At 35.5% G+C, this 18,326-nt stretch overlaps 2 protein-coding genes across 3 annotated transcripts; one reads left to right on the top strand and one right to left on the bottom strand.

Moving 5' to 3' along the window:
* The first annotated feature begins 3,100 nt into the window (after positions 1-3,100).
* LOC104884537 (protein POLAR LOCALIZATION DURING ASYMMETRIC DIVISION AND REDISTRIBUTION) lies at positions 3,101-6,804 on the top strand. 2 transcript variants are annotated; one of them, XM_010669223.4, is made up of 4 exons: positions 3,101-3,853; positions 4,972-5,384; positions 6,105-6,391; positions 6,468-6,804. In XM_010669223.4, the coding sequence occupies exons 1-4, from the start codon at positions 3,571-3,573 to the stop codon at positions 6,469-6,471; spliced, it is 987 nt and encodes a 328-aa protein (XP_010667525.1). In that variant the 5' UTR covers positions 3,101-3,570; the 3' UTR covers positions 6,472-6,804. The 2 variants fall into 2 exon arrangements, with proteins under 2 accessions (XP_010667525.1, XP_010667519.1); XM_010669217.4 differs by having other exon boundaries at positions 4,933-5,384.
* Positions 6,805-15,054: 8,250 nt separating this feature from the next.
* On the bottom strand, positions 15,055-16,653 carry LOC125494915 (uncharacterized). The gene has a single exon (XM_048638808.1). The coding sequence runs from the start codon at positions 16,651-16,653 to the stop codon at positions 15,055-15,057; it is 1,599 nt and encodes a 532-aa protein (XP_048494765.1).
* Positions 16,654-18,326: the final 1,673 nt, after the last annotated feature.

Genomic DNA, 18,326 nt, shown 5'->3' with positions numbered 1-18,326 from the left:
TTGGACCCAAATCCTAAAATTAGGATTTGGCTACAGTCCTGATGTATGTCCATCCCTACTTCTCACTTCTACATTCATCTGTTTTTCAAAGTTATTATTTTCAATGTCACTTTGTTCTAAATTTAGCAAACATTTTTCATCTTTCTTATCATACCACATGAAGCTAATAGTCAGAAGTCTATAAAAGGAACTTACTTTTCACTATCTCTATATTTTTTTCTTTTTTCCCACATGCAACAACAATTGAAAAGAAATTTAAAGAACGGAGCAATTCAAGTAACTGATTTCAACTATTTTGAGTCCCCACATATACTTATAAGTTGTAACTTAGATGACTTATTCAGTTAACCAAACAACCACCATGTATAAGCTTTATTAAGATAATAGTTCGCTAAAAATTATTAGCAAGGAACAAATGAAGGAGTACAGTCGTCCATACATTCATTAATCAATAGCTCAATACTATACGGTACTACTATATGTTATGAATTCATACCCAAGGATATCTTGGTCCAGTGGTTAAAATTGAAGTGTTATAAACGATAGGTCACAGTTTCCAATTCCTCCTCTCCTTCTTTATACTTTGGACCATCTTTATAGTTCATATGGATAAAAAAAAATATGTTATGAACCCATGAAATATTCTCAATTCTTTAACGATTTTGAAATATTGGAGTTCAATATAACTACTACATAGTCCATAGTATGGATAGTACCATATGTTATCTCTGGCAATTATAATAAATATACCCTAGAATGTCCCTGTCCCTCATTATTTATTAGAGTCACGTAGAAGCAGTGACAAGATAATTGTTAGTTTAATTTTATTAATTTTCAAAGTACCATTTGGCTAGAATAGGCTGAATAGCAGCCATCTTAACTTGCTTTGGCAGAAGGGAATGTAGGGGAAATCTGAAATGGGTCCCCATAACGCATAAGAAGCTCAAAGTTTGTTAGAAAATACTCTAGATTTTGCTTAGCTGTGGCAGGTCCTTGCAAATTTAGTTGGTAGAAGCCAAATCAATTTCATATGTTCTCAACTCCCTCTCCCGCCAAAATTTAACCATAACCTTTAATAGTCTCCAACTAATCGTGCCTTTGATCAATAATTGATTATCATATTTATTTTGAGTTCTTAGTAACTATATATCACTAGTGGAAAAATGAAGAAGGGCTGCGCTAAAAAAGGCATGTAGGGCTGCGCTTTTTGACAGCAGCCCTTTCAATAGCAGCCCTTCACTTTTTAAGTAGGGTTGCGCTAGAAAAGCGCAGCCCTTAAGCTAGAAGGGTTGCGCTAGTTAGGAAAAAGCGCAGCCCTTCTAGCCCAGAAGGGTTGCGCTAGTTAGGAAAAAAACGCAGCCCTTCTGAGCTAGAAGGGCTGCGCTTTTTCCTAACTAGCGCAGCCCTTCCTACCAAAAAAAAAAAAAAAAAAAAAAATTTTTGACATTTTTTTACTCATAATCTTACATTTTCTGAAATTAAACAGAAGAGAAGAGAAACAAAACGAAAATACTAAACCCAAAACATAAAAAGAATGAAACGAAAATGAAAAAAAGGAACAAAAACTAATATACAAAGAGAAGTATACAAGAAGTATACAAGAACATTATCAAAACAAAGATGAAAATACAAGAATTAATACAAAGAGAAGTATACAAGAACATTAATCAAAACAAAGATGAAAATACAAGAAATTATATACAAAGAGAAGTATACAAGAACATTAATCAAAATAAACAAAGAGAAGTATACAAGAATAACATTAATCAAAATAAACAAAGAGAAGTATACAAGAACATTAATCAAAACAAAGAGAAGTATACAAGAACATTAATCAAAATATATAAACAAAGAGAAGTATACAAGAACATTATAGATCTGAAAATACAAGAACTACAACCTAATAATGTTTAAATACATAAAACAAAACCCAAATACATAATTTAAGGGAAAAAAAAATTCGGAAAAACTTAAAATGGGTATTTGGAGGCTTAAACGAACTCGGATGGCTTAAAAAGCCTAAACGTCAAGCATGCGGTGGTTTGACTCGTTGGCCCGTTCCGCTTCCGAAAAGGTATCACAATAGGCAATCGGACTCCGTCGCCATGTTTAGTGCAAATCGGAAAAACTTAAAATGGGTTTTTGTCGCAAATGTTTATGGGAGTTTTTGAGAGAGAAGAGAGGATGAGAGAGAAGAGAGGGTGAGAGAGAAGGAGGAAAGGAATAATGAGGGACGTGAGAGAGGAGAGAGAATGAGGAATAATATATTTGACGAATCCCCGCTCAATATTTCAAAGCCCGCGATTCCGAAATTTCAAAATTTTTCAGGAAGGGCTGCGCTTTTTTAAAAAAACGCAGCCCTACTAAGCAGAAGGGCTGAGCTTTTTAAAAATGCGCAGCCCTTCACTTAGTAGGGCTGCGCTTTTCAAAAAGGCGCAGCCCTTCTTACCTACAGAAGGGCTGCGCTTTTTTGAAAAAGCGCAGCCCTACTAGTGAAGGGCTGCGCCTTTTTTAAAAAGCGCAGCCCTACTAGTGAAGGGCTGCGCCTTTTTTAAAAAGCGCAGCCCTTCTGCTTAGTAGGGCTGCGCTTTTACGAAAAGCGCAGCCCTTCCTGCGCAGCCCTTTAGTGTATACTCATTTTTTTTATCAGAAATTTTGATAACTACCACGCTCCACTTATAAGGAGCGAGAAAACAAATCATCCAATAACAAACAAAGGCAAATTAATCTTTAATAATGGACGGGAAACAACTCATATGCGGAAACAAAGAAATTATTCTCGCTACCTAGCAGACTAATCTAACCACATGGGGAGGAAGGGAATAACGTGCAAGAAAAAGGAGAGAATCCTCGTTTTTAGTTAAGCTAAGTGCCATTACGAGTAAGAATCAATGTTTTGGTTGTTGGTTCTCGCCAATATTTGATTGTTTTTTGTAACTTTTTTACATTTGACCATGTTTATAATACTCGTTGCAAACCCTTAATAAAATTACCAATACAATACTGAATACAAAATTCTCCTCAAACCAATCAAAGACTAAAACCCATGTAGCTTACACTTTAAAAAAGAAAAAAATTGCTAAAGATTTAACATGAAAAACTTTTCATTTCAATTTATATCATTAAAAAGAAAAATGATATATACAATCCTAAAAACTACATATAAAAAGTCAAATAAAAAAACAATAAAAAATAAACAAACATTAATTATATACATCGATCCGTAATTGTATCATAAAATCATATATCAAAACCCTTGAAACATCAATATAATTTCAAATTCCCACTTATTTTGAAATTTATTAATAAATGATTAGAACTTTCAATTTCCATCTCGATTCCAAAACCCAAGGCTTCGGAAATCACCCTCGGGTTCGGATCTTCACCCAACCCACTTCCCTAGGCCCAAAACCCCAAACACCTTCCCCCCATTTTTCAAAACAAAATCAATTTTTTTCCTTCTCTAAATTCTCTTCTTCTTTTCAATTATCACACACTCTCCTATATAAAAAGGCAGCTGTAACTCCACCAAAATTTTGATTCAGTACAAAACAAATCCCTCGCTAAAAAATGCGGCTGACAAACTCCGGCGAAAACGATGGAGATCACCGGTCGGAGCCGGAATTCCGGCGAGGTTGCATAATTCCGGCCGCCGGAGATGAAGAAGAAGGTTGTAGAACCGTGTGTTATTCTCCTGCACGTGTGGTGGTTTATAGATTGCTTGCTATTGCTAGGAAATGTCGTGGTGGTGGGAGGAGAGAGAAAGTTCATGTTCAGGTTCAGGCGAGTGGAGAATTTTCGCCGGAAGTTTCGCAGAGGAAGTCTGATGATCGTCGGAGAATTAATGTTTCAGGTGAATTTTTGATTTGCTCTATTTGATTTTTTTTTTATTTTTGTATGTTCTTTCTTGATTTTGTGAAGTTGAGAATTTTTCGACGTGATGGAGTTTAAATTTGTTGTTCTGTTCAGTTTAGTAAAAATAAGTTGCTCGAGGAAATAGTATAGAATCAGTCTTTTATAAGGAGATAAATTGAGAAGCGTTTTTACAAGAGGTGAGAATTGAACGCCTATGTTGTTGTAGGAGTTGAAGGATGATGGTATGACTACTCATCTTCAAATAAAATTAGTGAAAGTGGATAAAGTTTTGGTGAAAGAAGTATATTATTTGTATATGTGAATTCAAATTTTAAAACAGAAAATAAGCAAAGTAATTGATACTTAAAAGGTATAAATGCATGAAATAATTAAATTTTGAAGAATTTTAATATATTATCCGTGATCGAGCTTATGAAGTAATGATGTTAATTTTGCAAAAGAGTAGAAAATTTAGTATTTTGTACAATTCAATTGGTGTTTCAGTAACGTTTTTGACATCTAATGGTTTTGTAAATTTGAACAATTGGATTTTAATGCGACATTATACCGCTTATGTATACTTCCTAAGTTTCATATAGTAAAATTACAATCAGTCATTCTTTTTAAAGGAGAATGTTACATTTATCCAGTGGGTAATTAAATCACCCACTATAGATGTTAATTAAAAAAATAGCTTTTGTTGTTGAGTTGGATTCCGCCATACGTTAATGTCTATGGTTTTTTCCATTTTTATATAAGCAAGAACATTGAAATCATGCACATATGAATATTGTAGGCAAAGCATATAAATGTATACGGTAATATTGCTGAAAGTGTTACCGCTTACTAACCCTATACAACGGAGTTCCAAGGAAGCACAAAATAGAACACTAGGAAATATGATTCATACTATTCATTTTTTTTAGAAACAAATATACCTCATCCGTTTCGTTTTAAATGCAACAAAGGGATATTTGTTGTGAGATATAAAATATTCCATTATTGCATTTAAAACGAAACGGAAGAAGTATATATATACTGTAATATTGTCGAAAGTAATGTCCATCATTCCATTAGGACTTGAAAGGCAGGAGATGACCTTCAATTTGGCAGCAGGGCTAGGTTTGCTATCTCTTATTGCTGCTAGCAAAACAGAACTTGACAGAACAGTGGAACTACGTAAGCAAATGGAAGTGTTTCTAGAAAGTTTCAAAGAACACCAAAGCAAATGCACATCCCCAAAACCATCTGATCCTGAAATTGCATACGCTGTGAGCACTACCCTTGACGGCCTTAGCAATTACTCATTGGAAGATCATGCACCCTCACTTAGCCAACAAGAATCTGGAAGCACTTTTGTATATGATACACACTATAATAACATGCACCAGAAAGAGCCGTCTGTTGAAGGTATTAATCACCTTGAGGCAGAACTAGCAGCTGAATTAGATCGGCTGCAGCTGGACGTCGAAGCAGAAGGGTATTTAGAGACTGGAGAGTCGCCAGAAATTCAGGAGGAAGTTACTGAGGTACTCAACTTTCACTGCTGATAAGTGTGCTAGCCTGCTTGTTTGTGAATTATACAAAACATAGACTGAAGTTTCCTTGTATTTCTATGGAGTTTCTACAATTGTTTCAGCACTAAGGCTCTATTCTCCTCACTATATAGTCACTTATTTCAGGATAATGAAGTTTATATAAGTTAACATAAGTTCAAATAAGGGCGAATAAGTTCAAATGAGGGTTAATAAGGCCTAACAAGTTCAAATAAAGGGCTAAAATAAGGTCCAGTAATTTTAGTTGTGTTATTTAAGTGAAAACAACACACTTACATGAACATCTTACATCCTATAGTTTACAATATAGTTTCTGGTCATGTCTTTTAACATACTTTATTTGCCAAGGGTCCATGATATTACAAACTTATGCCTGTCAATTCTTGCTTGTAGAACTGCAAAATCTACACCTCTATAATGTTGTTTTTTCCACTATCATCCTAAACATTTCCAACATTGTTTTCTCTGGATTAAAAGTCAGTTCAGGTGTTCAAATTGCATTTTCAATTACTCAGCTCCTTTTTCTTGATCTCCTCATTGGTTTATCTGCATGCTAATTGCTAAATCATCATGTTACATAGAGTTCTGATACTTTCACTTCCAAAGTCCTTACTATGAAAAACACACTATGTTACTAGCCTCTTCATTAGCTATCATAAACTCCATTTAACTTTCAGAACGCGTATTTGGCAGATTCCCTCTGAGAATACAGCTATTGGAAGCGTCTGCATGAGCTCTGGAGAGGTGATTGATCCTCAGTATGTCGAAAATTCAGAGTTTTGTGGTGTTCCACCTCTCGAAGTTGAGAGACGATTGCACGAGCTACTTGAAGGAAGACAAGAAGAACGGATTAAAGAACTCGAAGCTCATCTAGAAAGCATGCAGAGAAAGCTTCAAGAAAAGGAGGTAGAAGTCGCTTGGTGGAAAGACACTGCCAAACTCATCTCTAAACAAGTCCCTGAATCTGCCCGCACCTTAAGGTAGTCACTAGTCAGTATACATGTATCTTTTGATAATTCATATTTTAGCTAACTTACTGAGTATTATGTATTGCAGGTAATTCCTGAACATAATTCGTGATGATTGATGAGTTGCAAAAGACGAGGATCTCTGGCTTAAATTTTGCTCATAGAAGGGATTTTAGCTGTTTAAAATCCCTTTGGTTTTTGTAAATTCTATCTACTGTTTGCAGGTATCTGTATTTTATCTGCTGAAGATTGTCCATATATTAGGACTTTTGCAATAATGGTTGTTTTGGTTAACTTGGTAAATCAGAATAATTAATTTGGAACTTTTGATGTCCAAGTTATTTATGCATGCCTACATAGTACATGTTCGTATCTGTAAATGCTTGAAAACCTTTTATTGTCCCAAGAGCTTATGAGTTTTTGTCTTTTTGACCATTGCAGAACTTCAACCATTAGTTCCTCATGTTTGCATTTCAGATATTCTTCTTTTTTTTTTTGGATGGGAATGGGGACATTATCATTAATAAAAGGCCATACGGCATCTACAATTATGATAACACTTACTTAAAAGATAATCTAAAATATCAACATGAAAGTCGCTACTAATGTAAACGCTTCAGAACCGCTATCGTGATATGGTATCATTCCAACCATAATCGATTTTAGATGACTCAAAATCGATAAAGCCTGATGTAATAGTAACTTGAAATCTGACTTCATCTAGATATTCTTGATTTTCAACCGGAGAGTATGATTTCCCAAATCTGCAACACGATGCTTCACCAGTTTCACAAATCTGCAAGCCAAAACATCCAAATCTATATCTCTGAATCCATACACAAGAAATATATAAAAGAACAGGACTAATTCACCCACCATGAAGGGAGTAACTCTAAATTCCATAAAAAGAACAAAAGCCATCACACAAATATTCTTCTTTCTTAAACTTACTTTATATTGCTTTTTGTAAGAGGAAAATATTTTTTGGAATTACTTTTGTATGTTAGCAGTCTTTGCATTGTGGATTCAAGTTTTTTATGACAAATGCAATGATGTAATTTTGACGAGTAAGGTCGATGAATTTTGACCCTAACCTACGTATCATTTAACAAAAACTTTATATTTTTTGAAGGCATTTTCCGAAACTTTACTAAGTCTTTTTTTACTAAGTTAGTTTACACTTACCCAACTTGTCGTCTTTCGTTTTTTTTTTTTTTTAAAGAAAGAAAAGGGATTTCATTAATATTTTGCCAAACGGCACTTACAAGTCATTTCTGAAAAACATAAAATTCTAATAGAAATACATATCACCCTAGAAATGTAAACATCGCAGATTTGACTTAATTTTGCCTTAATAAAAATCTTCATCTGAAGCAATGCAATTTGTGAGTTCGCTCTGGTTCGGCATACGATCTGCAGATGCGGAAATTTTGGGATGAACGTACTCCAATAGTCTTCCATAATTTTACAGAAGTTGTGAAACCCTAATTCTTCAGGTTGAATCTCGAACTTCAACCAATGAGAATAATTTCTCATATCTAAAAAACAAAGAACTATACTCACAACTCCCATAGGGGAGAAGGAGATTTCCAAAACAGAAACTAAAAACCCCATAAAAGAATTTGAGAAAATCTCATAAAGAGATACTAATTTATTGAACAAAACAAGAAAATGAACTAAAAACTGAAAATAAAAGGGAAAAAGAGGCTTATCATGGATGAAAACATCCATGACAGCCCCCTAATTGATGAAGAAGGGGGAAGGGAGGCTAGGGTTTTAGAAAGAAAAAAGGAGAGGAGAGGCTAGGTTTTTTTAATAACTTGTCATCTTTCGTAAATCATGGTTTATGTTTGATTTTGCTAATAATATGCTCTTATCTTGTACATGGGCACTTCTTGGTTCTTGAATCTCCACAGGCTTTGAAGTAGCTCCACAAAGGTCCAAAGCCAGCAGATAATTGACTACACACTGAGTTTTTGCCTTTAGACTAATCATTTGCATATTAAGGACGGTTTTAATTGAGGGGGGAAAAGTAAAAACCTTATACAGTTATACTGAGTTCTATGTCAGCATTCAGCAATTGGAGAAGAACAAATTTGTGGTCTTAAAGACATCTGATTGGAAATCACAAAGACATTACATTTCTGAAAGAAATGGGGAGAGCATTATGAATTTGAATTGGGAGTACTCGTGGATTCTTTTTATGCTTTATTTTGTTGGGAGTACTCGTGGATTCTTTTTATGCTTTATTTTGTGTATAAGGGCCTGTTCTCTTCGACACAAAACAGTTGAACTGAACTGAACTGATTGGAGCTGAACTGAACTGAATTGAATTAAATTAAATTAAATTGAATGTAATAAATATATAAATAATATTTTAAACAATAATAATATGAATATTAAATAATAATTATAATGATAAGTAATAATAATGAATAATAATAATAATAGTATTTTGGATATTTTTGAATGATAGTTATAAATAAATAATATTAATAATCATAAATTAATAATAATAATAATTAATGATAATAATGATAATTAATAATTATTTTATATTATTTGTATTAATATATTAATACTTGATGATGATATATAATAACAATAACATCTAAGAAGTAAATTAATATTACTATTTTAATAATTAGATTTAATAATATAAAAAAATTTAGTAATAAAAATAATGATTGGGTTGGACCACGAAAATTACATCATAAAACGTCTTGACGCGATTTGATTGGTTTATGGACTAAAAAAAGTGGGTTTATTTGTGCTTTGACCTAAACCATATTCCTCCTAATAATAATAGTAATAATAATGAGTAAAGGTATAATAAACAAAATAATATATAGAAACAACAACAATAATAATAATACTTAATAGTAATAATATATATTTAAATAATAATAATAATAATAATAATAATAATAATAATAATAATAATAATAATAATAATAAGAGTAATTAGTAAAATAAATCATACCAACATAATAATAATATTTAACAAAATGATTATAAAAGAATGAAACTGAACTGAACTGAACTTATTGGAGCTGAACTGAAAATAAGGTGGGGAGAACATGCCCTAAGAGTAGCGCCACATTTCTATCTATGCAAATATATTAAAAGGCGTGCAGAAACAAGAAATTGTTCACGTGGCGCTCTCCCTAGGAAGTTTTAGTTCATGTAATCCGATCCATGTACAATAAAAAAAATTAAGAAACTGCATAGTATAGGATTTGATCCCAAGACCTCAAGTATATTTAGTCTTAACCACTAGGCTAAGTTGTATTTAGTGTTATTATTATAAAGTATTATATTAATAAATAAATTTTTTTCTTACCCGGAGCATAGCCCAGGCCTAATAACTAGTTATATATGAAAACCCGTGACTTTTTGGTGTCTACCTTCTTTATTCAAAATACCTCTAATCACTAAACAAAATTACTAATTGCATTTTCTCATTCTTTTTTAAAAGGGAAAAAATCCCTAAAACTGCAAATAAGTTACATATATATGCACCAGTTTAAACATAAAATATAACAGTATTACTTGAATGAGAATTAAATTAAAAACTTTAACAAAAACACTTACACAAGATGTCATGCATATATTGCGTGCAACATATACTAGTAGTGTAATAACATAGTTAAAATTTATATCATCTTCATGTTGGAATGTCCTATTTTATTTTATTTTATTTTATAAGGAGAGAAAAACTTAGGAAGAACCCCTTAATAAGGAGGCCAACCTAAAACATCATTTCAGATGATGAGGAAAAATAGTTACAAAGAAGCGTGACATGTCTTACTCCCAAGGAAAGCTTGGCAACGACTACAACCAATATTTCTAGAGTATAACGTGTAATTTTTTGTTGTTTTTGGGTACATAATGAAAGTTAGGACACCCTTCTCTCAAGGGAGACTTCTAACGAATCAAGTAGAACTAAGTTATTTATTAACAAAGGTTCCATAGAAATATCCACGTCTACCGAAGCAGCAGAACTAGTGTGACCTTTTTTTTGATAGAAGATCTGCTACTCGATTAGCTTCCCGAAAAATATGCTTGATGGTGTAAAATCTAAAATGCTGAAGTAATTGTCGAATGTCATCACTTAGGGTTTGGATAGTCCAGGGGTAAGTGTACTGCCCTTGCAGCACTCTTATAACTACTTGATTATCTCCTTCAATATATAGATCTTGAATATGCTGTTGAATGGCCAGAATTAGTCCATTTCTTAATCCCCAGGCTTCAGCAACTAGAGCTGAGGTTCGGCCAAATCGATAAACTTGAGCGGCCACAAGAAGACCAGCGGAGTTGCGAATGGCAACATTGGCAGCGGCTGAAGAGTCAATGATTGAGCCATCAAAGTTAAGCTTGAAGTAATTGGGAGGCGGAGGCTGCCAGCTAACTGCGATAATGGAAGTAGGGGACCTGCACGGAGGAAGTGAGGAGATAGTGAAGGAAAAATCCATCGTAGTTCGCGTAGTCCATTCCAAATACAAATGCCAGGCTTTGTAATAAATACGATTTAAATTAAGCATACTTTCCTCGAATATAATTGAATTACGTTCCTTCCAAATACTCCGCAAATTGTAACAAAACACTTGTAAAGCCTTTGGGTAAGGACAGAGACACGTTAAGCATTGTATAAAATCTTTAGGCACTATATACCGGATTTTTGGACGTATATTGTTTGAATTCCAATAATGACTAATTAGAGGACATGTGAAAAATAAGTGGTCAAGAGTCTCATTGTCAGATTGACAAAGAGGGCAAAGAGCGTCATTAGTGATTTGACGGTTGGCTAAAGTGAATTTTAATGGCAAGCCATTGTGTAGACATTGCCATAGAAAAATTTGCATTTTAGGGGCTATATTAATCTTCCAAATCCAGTTAAAAGACCAAGGAATATTGTGAGGAGTAATTCCATGAGCGAGCCAGGTGGCTGTTTTAACAGAAAATTGACAAAAGCTAGTAAGCCCCCAACAAGGAATATCTGCGGTGGGATAGCTGGGGATAGGAATCCCCAAAATGAGGTGGACAATGTGGGATGAAACTAATTCGTTAAGGAGAGAAACATTCCATTGCCTAGATGGAAGAATAACACTACTGACAGTAAGTTCCAGATTATCAATAACCATGATTTGAAGATTTAGCATTTCCATAAGGCTTTGATTGGCACACCAGTTGTCAATCCAAAAATAAACATTTGTTCCAGTTCCAATTTTCCAACGTATTCCTTTCCTTAGAAGCTCTCGAGATTGGAGAATGGACTTCCAAATATGAGAGTCTTGTGACTTAGTTTTGTATTCAAAGAAAGAAGTATTCCGAAGATATTTTTGGCGCATAAGTGTTGGCCAGAGAGACCGTTGGTCTGAAAGGATTAGCCATCCCAATTTAGCTAAGTATGCTTCATTTACATGGGCCGTTTTCCGAAAATTAAACCCCCCATATATTTTAGGGCAACAAATTTTTGACCATGCAATTAGGGGTAGTCCAGAAGAGTTCGTTGAGGAGCGCCAGAAAAACTTTCGATTGATATTATCTATTGTAGAGCATGTTTTCTTGGGAAGTTGAGTCGTTGCCATAAGATAAGCTGGGGATGGTTCTAGATGACTCTGAATAAGAACCGATTTTCCAGCCTTTGAGAGAAAATGGTTGGGCCAAGAATTAATTTTGTTGTCAAGTTTTTCAACTAAGTTGTGGAAATTGCTAGGCATTGGCTTATAATTAGATAATATAACGCCCAAATACCGTCCCAAAAAAACCTTTGGGGTCATATTAAAAATACCAGCAATCGATCTTCGTCTAGAATTCGGAACTTGTTTTGAGAACATTATCGCTGATTTATGAAAATTCACTAATTGTCCTGAATTAAGGAAAAAAAAGTCTAGAATATATTTTTAAGGCGATGAGCAGAATCTAAGTTAGATTTACAAAATAATAAGCCGTCATCGGCAAAGAATAGTCCTGGAATTATCTAAGAATGTGGGGCAAGTTTGATTCCAATTCCTGATTTTGAATTTTTTGCTGCAATATCCTGTTGTCTACAGAGGACATCCATACATAAAATGAAAAGATAAGGTGATAAAGGGTCACCTTGGCGAAGTCCTCGAGTAGGGTGAAAGACAGAGGTTGTGTCTTGATTGATGATGAGTGAGTAGGAGACTGTCGAGATGCATTGCATATTTGCATTATCCATTTGATCCATTGTTGGTGAAATCCATAACTTCTAAGAACATGGGCTAGAAAATCCCATTCGATACGGTCATAGGCTTTTTCCATATCTAATTTCAGGACAAACCATCCCATTTTACTTTTTGATTTGTTAAAGATATTCAGGATTTCTTGAACAATAAGTACATTATCATATATAAGCCTTCCAGGAGTAAAGGCATTTTGAAATGGGCTGATAGTTTTAACAAGAATTGGCCGAAGACGTTCTACCAAAAATTTTGAGATAATTTAATATAATGTGGTGCATAAGCTGATAGGTCTGAATTGATTCGGCTTTTCTGGAGTAGTTGTTTCCGGTATCAAAGTTATTATTGTATGATTGACACTATGCAAAAGGTGACCATGATTGAAAAAATCATGTATGGCTTTGCAGATGTCAGGACCTACAATATCCCAATATTGTTGGAAGAATTTAGACCCGTAACCATCTGATCCTGGGGATTTTGTGGGATCAATGCTAAAGATAGCGTCTTTAATTTCTTTGTCAGAAATAGAAGCTACTAAATGTGAATTATCTGTGTCGGAGACAATAGGTGAGATGCAAGGCGTGGAGATATGCCTATGACACTGGTGAGCAGATTTAAAGCGTTCTTGAAATTCCGAAATAAAAGCATAGTGTATTTCATTCGGGGAAGTGACCCATTGATTCAAGTGATTTTTAATCTCTCTAACTCTCATTGACTATCAGTACTCATTAGCTGATATTTTTCTCTCCCCGTTAATTCTCTAAGAAGCACTCGTGCTATTCTTGTATTGGTGAACTTATATTGGTGACGACATCATTATGGTGAATTGGTGATCAAGAGAATCACCCGCGATTTTTCCCATTCTTTGGATTTTTCACATCAACAATTGTTTGCATTCTTAATCGTTTATTTACATCTTTACATTTCTTTCTTGTTTTACATAAAATTAGTATATTGTTATTGTTGTTGGCTCCCTCATACCTTTTGTGTACTTGGTACAAAATCGGCATAAACATCAATCTTGATATTTGATAAGTATAGTAATATACTAATATTAGATTAATATACTACTAAATTAAGTTGGACCTATTAGAGGGTCATACTTAGGGTATGTTCTCTTCGACATAAAACAGCTAAACTGAATTGAATTGAACTGAACTTAATAGAATAGTGATATGTGATAGTAAAGCCATTAAACTACAAATATATAGACAATATCTTATGTGATAAATTCCAAGTGAACCTAATTTAAATTGTTGAACACTATCCAATTAGGATTGGATACTATCCAAATTAAGATGAATTGATGTTCACTAAGCGACTATTCTCTTTGGCATAAAACAACTTAATTGAATTGAACTAAACTAAATTGAACTGAATTGAACTAAACTGAACTGAAATGAATAGTGATATGCGACGTAAAAGCATTGTCCAGAGCTGAACTGAACCGAGGGTTTGTTCTCTTTGGCATAAAACAATTGAAATGATCAATTGAACTAAACTGAATTGAACTACACTGAAATGAATAGTGATATGTGTGAGTAAAAGTATTATCTAGAGTTAAATTGAACTGAATTGAACTGCAAATAAGTTGGGGAGAACATACCTGAATCAAACTGAAGTACTAAACTGAAATAAACTGAAAATAAGATGGGGAACATGCCCTAATTGGATACAATCACTATTATGATTGATTGCCATCACCCAATCGCGAAAGATACCAATCAATTAAATTGATTGAGATCTTCCCTAATTGGAAGAATCCAATCAATACATATTAAGGGAGATTATTTCCTTAATGGGTATTAAGTAATTAAGAAAAAGCAAAACTATGTGAGTTAGCCGTGGGTTTTGTGTCAAAAGCAAGAGAATAATTTGCTTTGTCTTTCTCTCACAAAATTTCATTTGAAAAGTAAGGTTTAAAGGAAAAACAAAAGTTCTTCTAGCAAACAAAAGGCTTTATCAATTCTTGTGATGGTGAACTTCTTAGAGGTGCTACATTTCAAGTAATTCTGGTAGCTAGCAAAAGGCAAGCTTCAAAAGGTAATAAATGTTCATCAATATTTATGTTTACATTATCAGCTTTTAATTAATTAGTATGACCTTCAAATTTGGTTATTTGTATAAATTGTTTATATAATTATGCTATTACAACTTATACTTGAAAGTTGAAACTATATCAATTAACCATCCCTGGAATATACGGATAATAGGTATATTTTATTTTTTTTTTGATAATTTGCATTTTATTAATTTCAAAGAAAGGTGAAGCACCCTCTATAAAAAAACCAGGTATTCCCTTCAGAAAGGGAAACTTTCATAGTACTTAGTACACCCGATTTAGAGGAAGGTACAAATCCTTCATACAAGTACATCACATACAAGTCCATCACATATTGAAAAATTAAAATGAGTAAGAAAACTGAGAAGATTGAGAGAGCTATTACATGTGAGAGAATTGAGACAAAGTTACAACCAAACTACAAAATCAGAGGTTCTGAAGAGCTTCCTTTTGGCTATGGTGACTGAGACAGGTTCATGGCATCGGGGTTTGTGAGAGAAAGAGGCTTTGAGGCTTCTCCCATGAGCTGATCTGATGAAGTTGAGAATGAGGTTTAAGTTTCCAGGTCCACCAGATGAGTTGGAGCACCAATTCACTGCTTCATAAGATTCGGATTCAATTTCCAGAGGCTGAAATTTGAAGCGGTTGTTATTTAGTGAGATTTGGATTGATCTGTGGATTGCTAGAATATTTGCAGAGTTTATATCCATGAGTGGTGTTGATCCTGAGAAGAGACAGAGAAGATCTCCATTTACATTGCGGAGAGCACCGCCAATAACAGATCTGTCTTGAGAAGGAAAAAGGGATGCTTCCACCACCCATTTTAAGCCTGGTGAGGTCGGTGGGGGGAGGGTGAAAGGTATTTGTGAGGGGTGAGGTGGGCGCGGTTGTCGCCAAAGAAGACACAATGGGTTTCTCATGACTTCTTCTGGTGAGTAGGGGAATGGTTCTTTCCATCCTTTGATCCACCAACAAAGACGGAGGATTACCATATTCTGTACTGCCTGAGAAGAGCTGAGAATATGATTGAAGATTCTATCATTCCTTTCCTTCCAAAGTGACCAAACAATCACTTGGAAGGAAGCAATCCACACTTTTTTGAAAAACCTGCTTTTTCTAGGAAATGACCACTGAGCAAAAGCTCTCTCCAAATTTGAGGGCCAAACCCAGGAGAGATTCCATACCTTGAGCCACGAGCTCCAGATTGATTGTGCAAAATAACAGTGGATAAAAAGGTGGACCGAATCCTCAATTACCAGGTTGCAAAATGGGCATGAGGCCTCTGCTGGTGATATGATGTTGTGGGCTACTAAATTCTTGAGGGTGTTGATACGGTCCAGTAGAGCCAGCCAAAAGAATATCTCAATGCGAAAAGGTAATAACCCAACCCAAAGCTTGTTTATAACTGGTTGCAATAGGGGATCAGGCCATTTTATAAGAGCAAGGTAGCAGGATTTGACCGAGAAAGCCCCAGAGTTGCTGGGGGTCCAGATCCAGCTATCTTTTTTCTCCTTTGTGATAGAGAAATGCTGCAGCAGGTTCAGTAAAGCAGCCCATTCATTTTTGTCTTGAGGTCTTAGATTTCTGATCCAGGAGATGACCCAGACCCATTCTGAATTTGCCCAGTGACCCGGAGATGCCACAGATGCAGAGGGGGATGATGCAATTCTAATTAGCCTTGGGAAGGTGACTCTAAGGGCTTCATCAAGTAACCATACATCGTACCAAAATAAGGTATGTTCCCCATTCCCAATAAGAATCTTGGACCCAGTTTTTAAGAGGTTCTTTGCTTCTTCGTGTTTCAACAGGTGGTTACAAATTTTCTTCCATGGGACTCCTTTAGCAAGTGAATCCATGTCTTGCATTCGGAAAGTTGAGGAATAGCCATATTTTGCTTGAATGGTTAGTCTCCATAGAGACTTGGGTTCTTGCAAATATCTCCAAACCCATTTGAATAGTAGACCAATGTTTCTCAGAAGGCGATTGCTCACGTTTAAGCCACCCATTGCTTGAAGTAGTTGAATTATCTCCCATTTGATTAGGGTAATAGCCCTCTTATCCACTTCCCCATTCCAAAGAAATCTTCTTTGGATTTTGGTAATTTTTTCTATCACTCCCTGAGGCATGGGGTAAAGTGACATGTAGTAGATTGGCAGATTCGAGAGGGAGGCTTTGATTAAGGTTAGTCTTTCCCCCATAGATAAAAGTTTGCTTTTCCACCCTGCTAGCTTTTTATTCATTTTTTCTAGAAGTGGAGCCCAGGTTGAGAGCTTGGATGTATTACCTCCAATTGGGAGGCCCAGATACGTTATAAGAAATTTGCCCACTTTACAACAAAGATGAGTTGCGAGACATTGCATTCTTGATTCATCAACATTTATCCCTATAATCTCACTCTTGTGAAAATTAATCTGAAGGCCAGAGGCTACTTGGAATAATATGAGAATCTTCTTGATGTTTTTAAGAGCAATAACATCCGGTGAGGAGAATAGTATTGTGTCGTCCGCAAACTGAAGGTGGGAGATGACATGGCCATTTTTACACGCCGCGATTCCTTCCCAGAGATTCAAGTCAGTCGCCTTTTTTATCATAAGGTTCAGTACCTCCACTATGAGTACAAAGAGGAAGGGCGACAGGGGGGTCTCCCTGCCGGAGCCCCCTTTGAAGTTTAAGGGCTTTGTGGGTGAGCCATTCAATAATATTGATGCGGCTGCTGAGGAGATGCAGGAGCGAATCCATGTGACCTAGAGCGGTGGGAAGCCCATTTGTTCTAGCACCCAAGTGAGGAAAGACCATGAAACCGAGTCGAATGCTTTGTGAAAGTCAGTTCAAAAGGATAGCCGGCACTTTTGTTCGTTTACAAGACTCAAGAAGTTCCCCTGCAATTAGGGGTGTGCAAAAATATCCGATCCGAAAATCCGCCGATCCGATCCGAAATTTCGGATATCCGATCCGATTTTAAGATTTCGGATATTTCGGATCGGGTATCCGGAAAAAATTTCGGGTTTTCGGATCGGATACGGATCGGGATTTTTCAAAAATTTCAACGGACCCGATCCGAAAATCCGGTGATCCGATCCGAAAATCCGGTGATCCGGTGATCCGATCCGAAAATTTCGGATCGGATTCGGATCGCAATTTCTCCGATCCGAAATTTTCGGATCGGATCCGATCCGATATCCGACAATGAACACCCCTACCTGCAATGAGCACACTGTCAAGAATTTGTCTTCCCGCTATGAAGGAAGATTGTTGGGGACCGACCAACCAACTCATTACTTGTTTGAGTCTGTGGGATAGGATTTTAGTGATGATTTTATAAATACTGCCAACCATACTGATTGGCCTGTAGTCTTGTAGGCCCATGGGTTTTTTTGATTTGGCGATAAGCGCGATGAAGGCAATATTGCTTCCTTTTGGAAGTTTCCCCGATTTCCAAAATTCCTGAACAATTGGGTAAACCTCCTCTTTTATAATCGCCCATGAGGCCTTGATAAATCGGAAATTAAATCCATCAGGGCTTGGGGATTTTGATAGATTACAAGCAGCCACCGCATTGTCAATCTCCTGGTGGGTAATTGGGGCTATAAGGCCTTGGGCTTGCTCCTCCGAGAGCTTTTTGAAATCCAGACCTTGGAAAGTAGGTCTGATTAGGGATGGCAACGGGTAGGATCCGGGT

Source organism: Beta vulgaris, chromosome 2 (genome assembly GCF_026745355.1).
Source record: "Beta vulgaris subsp. vulgaris cultivar EL10 chromosome 2, EL10.2, whole genome shotgun sequence".
Lineage (NCBI taxonomy): Eukaryota > Viridiplantae > Streptophyta > Magnoliopsida > Caryophyllales > Amaranthaceae > Beta > Beta vulgaris.
This window is presented reverse-complemented; position numbering and strand designations above follow the sequence as displayed.

Bases quoted from the DNA above. Each gene is read 5' to 3' on its own strand.
- LOC104884537 (XM_010669217.4), top strand. From the start codon at position 3,571: ATGCGGCTGACAAACTCCGGCGAAAACGATGGAGATCACCGGTCGGAG. The intron at 3,854-4,932 runs GTGAATTTTTGA...TCATTCCATTAG, and splicing joins TCGGAGAATTAATGTTTCAG to GACTTGAAAGGCAGGAGATG. The intron at 5,385-6,104 runs GTACTCAACTTT...CGTATTTGGCAG, and splicing joins TTCAGGAGGAAGTTACTGAG to ATTCCCTCTGAGAATACAGC.
- LOC125494915 (XM_048638808.1), bottom strand. From the start codon at position 16,653: ATGGGTGGCTTAAACGTGAGCAATCGCCTTCTGAGAAACATTGGTCTA.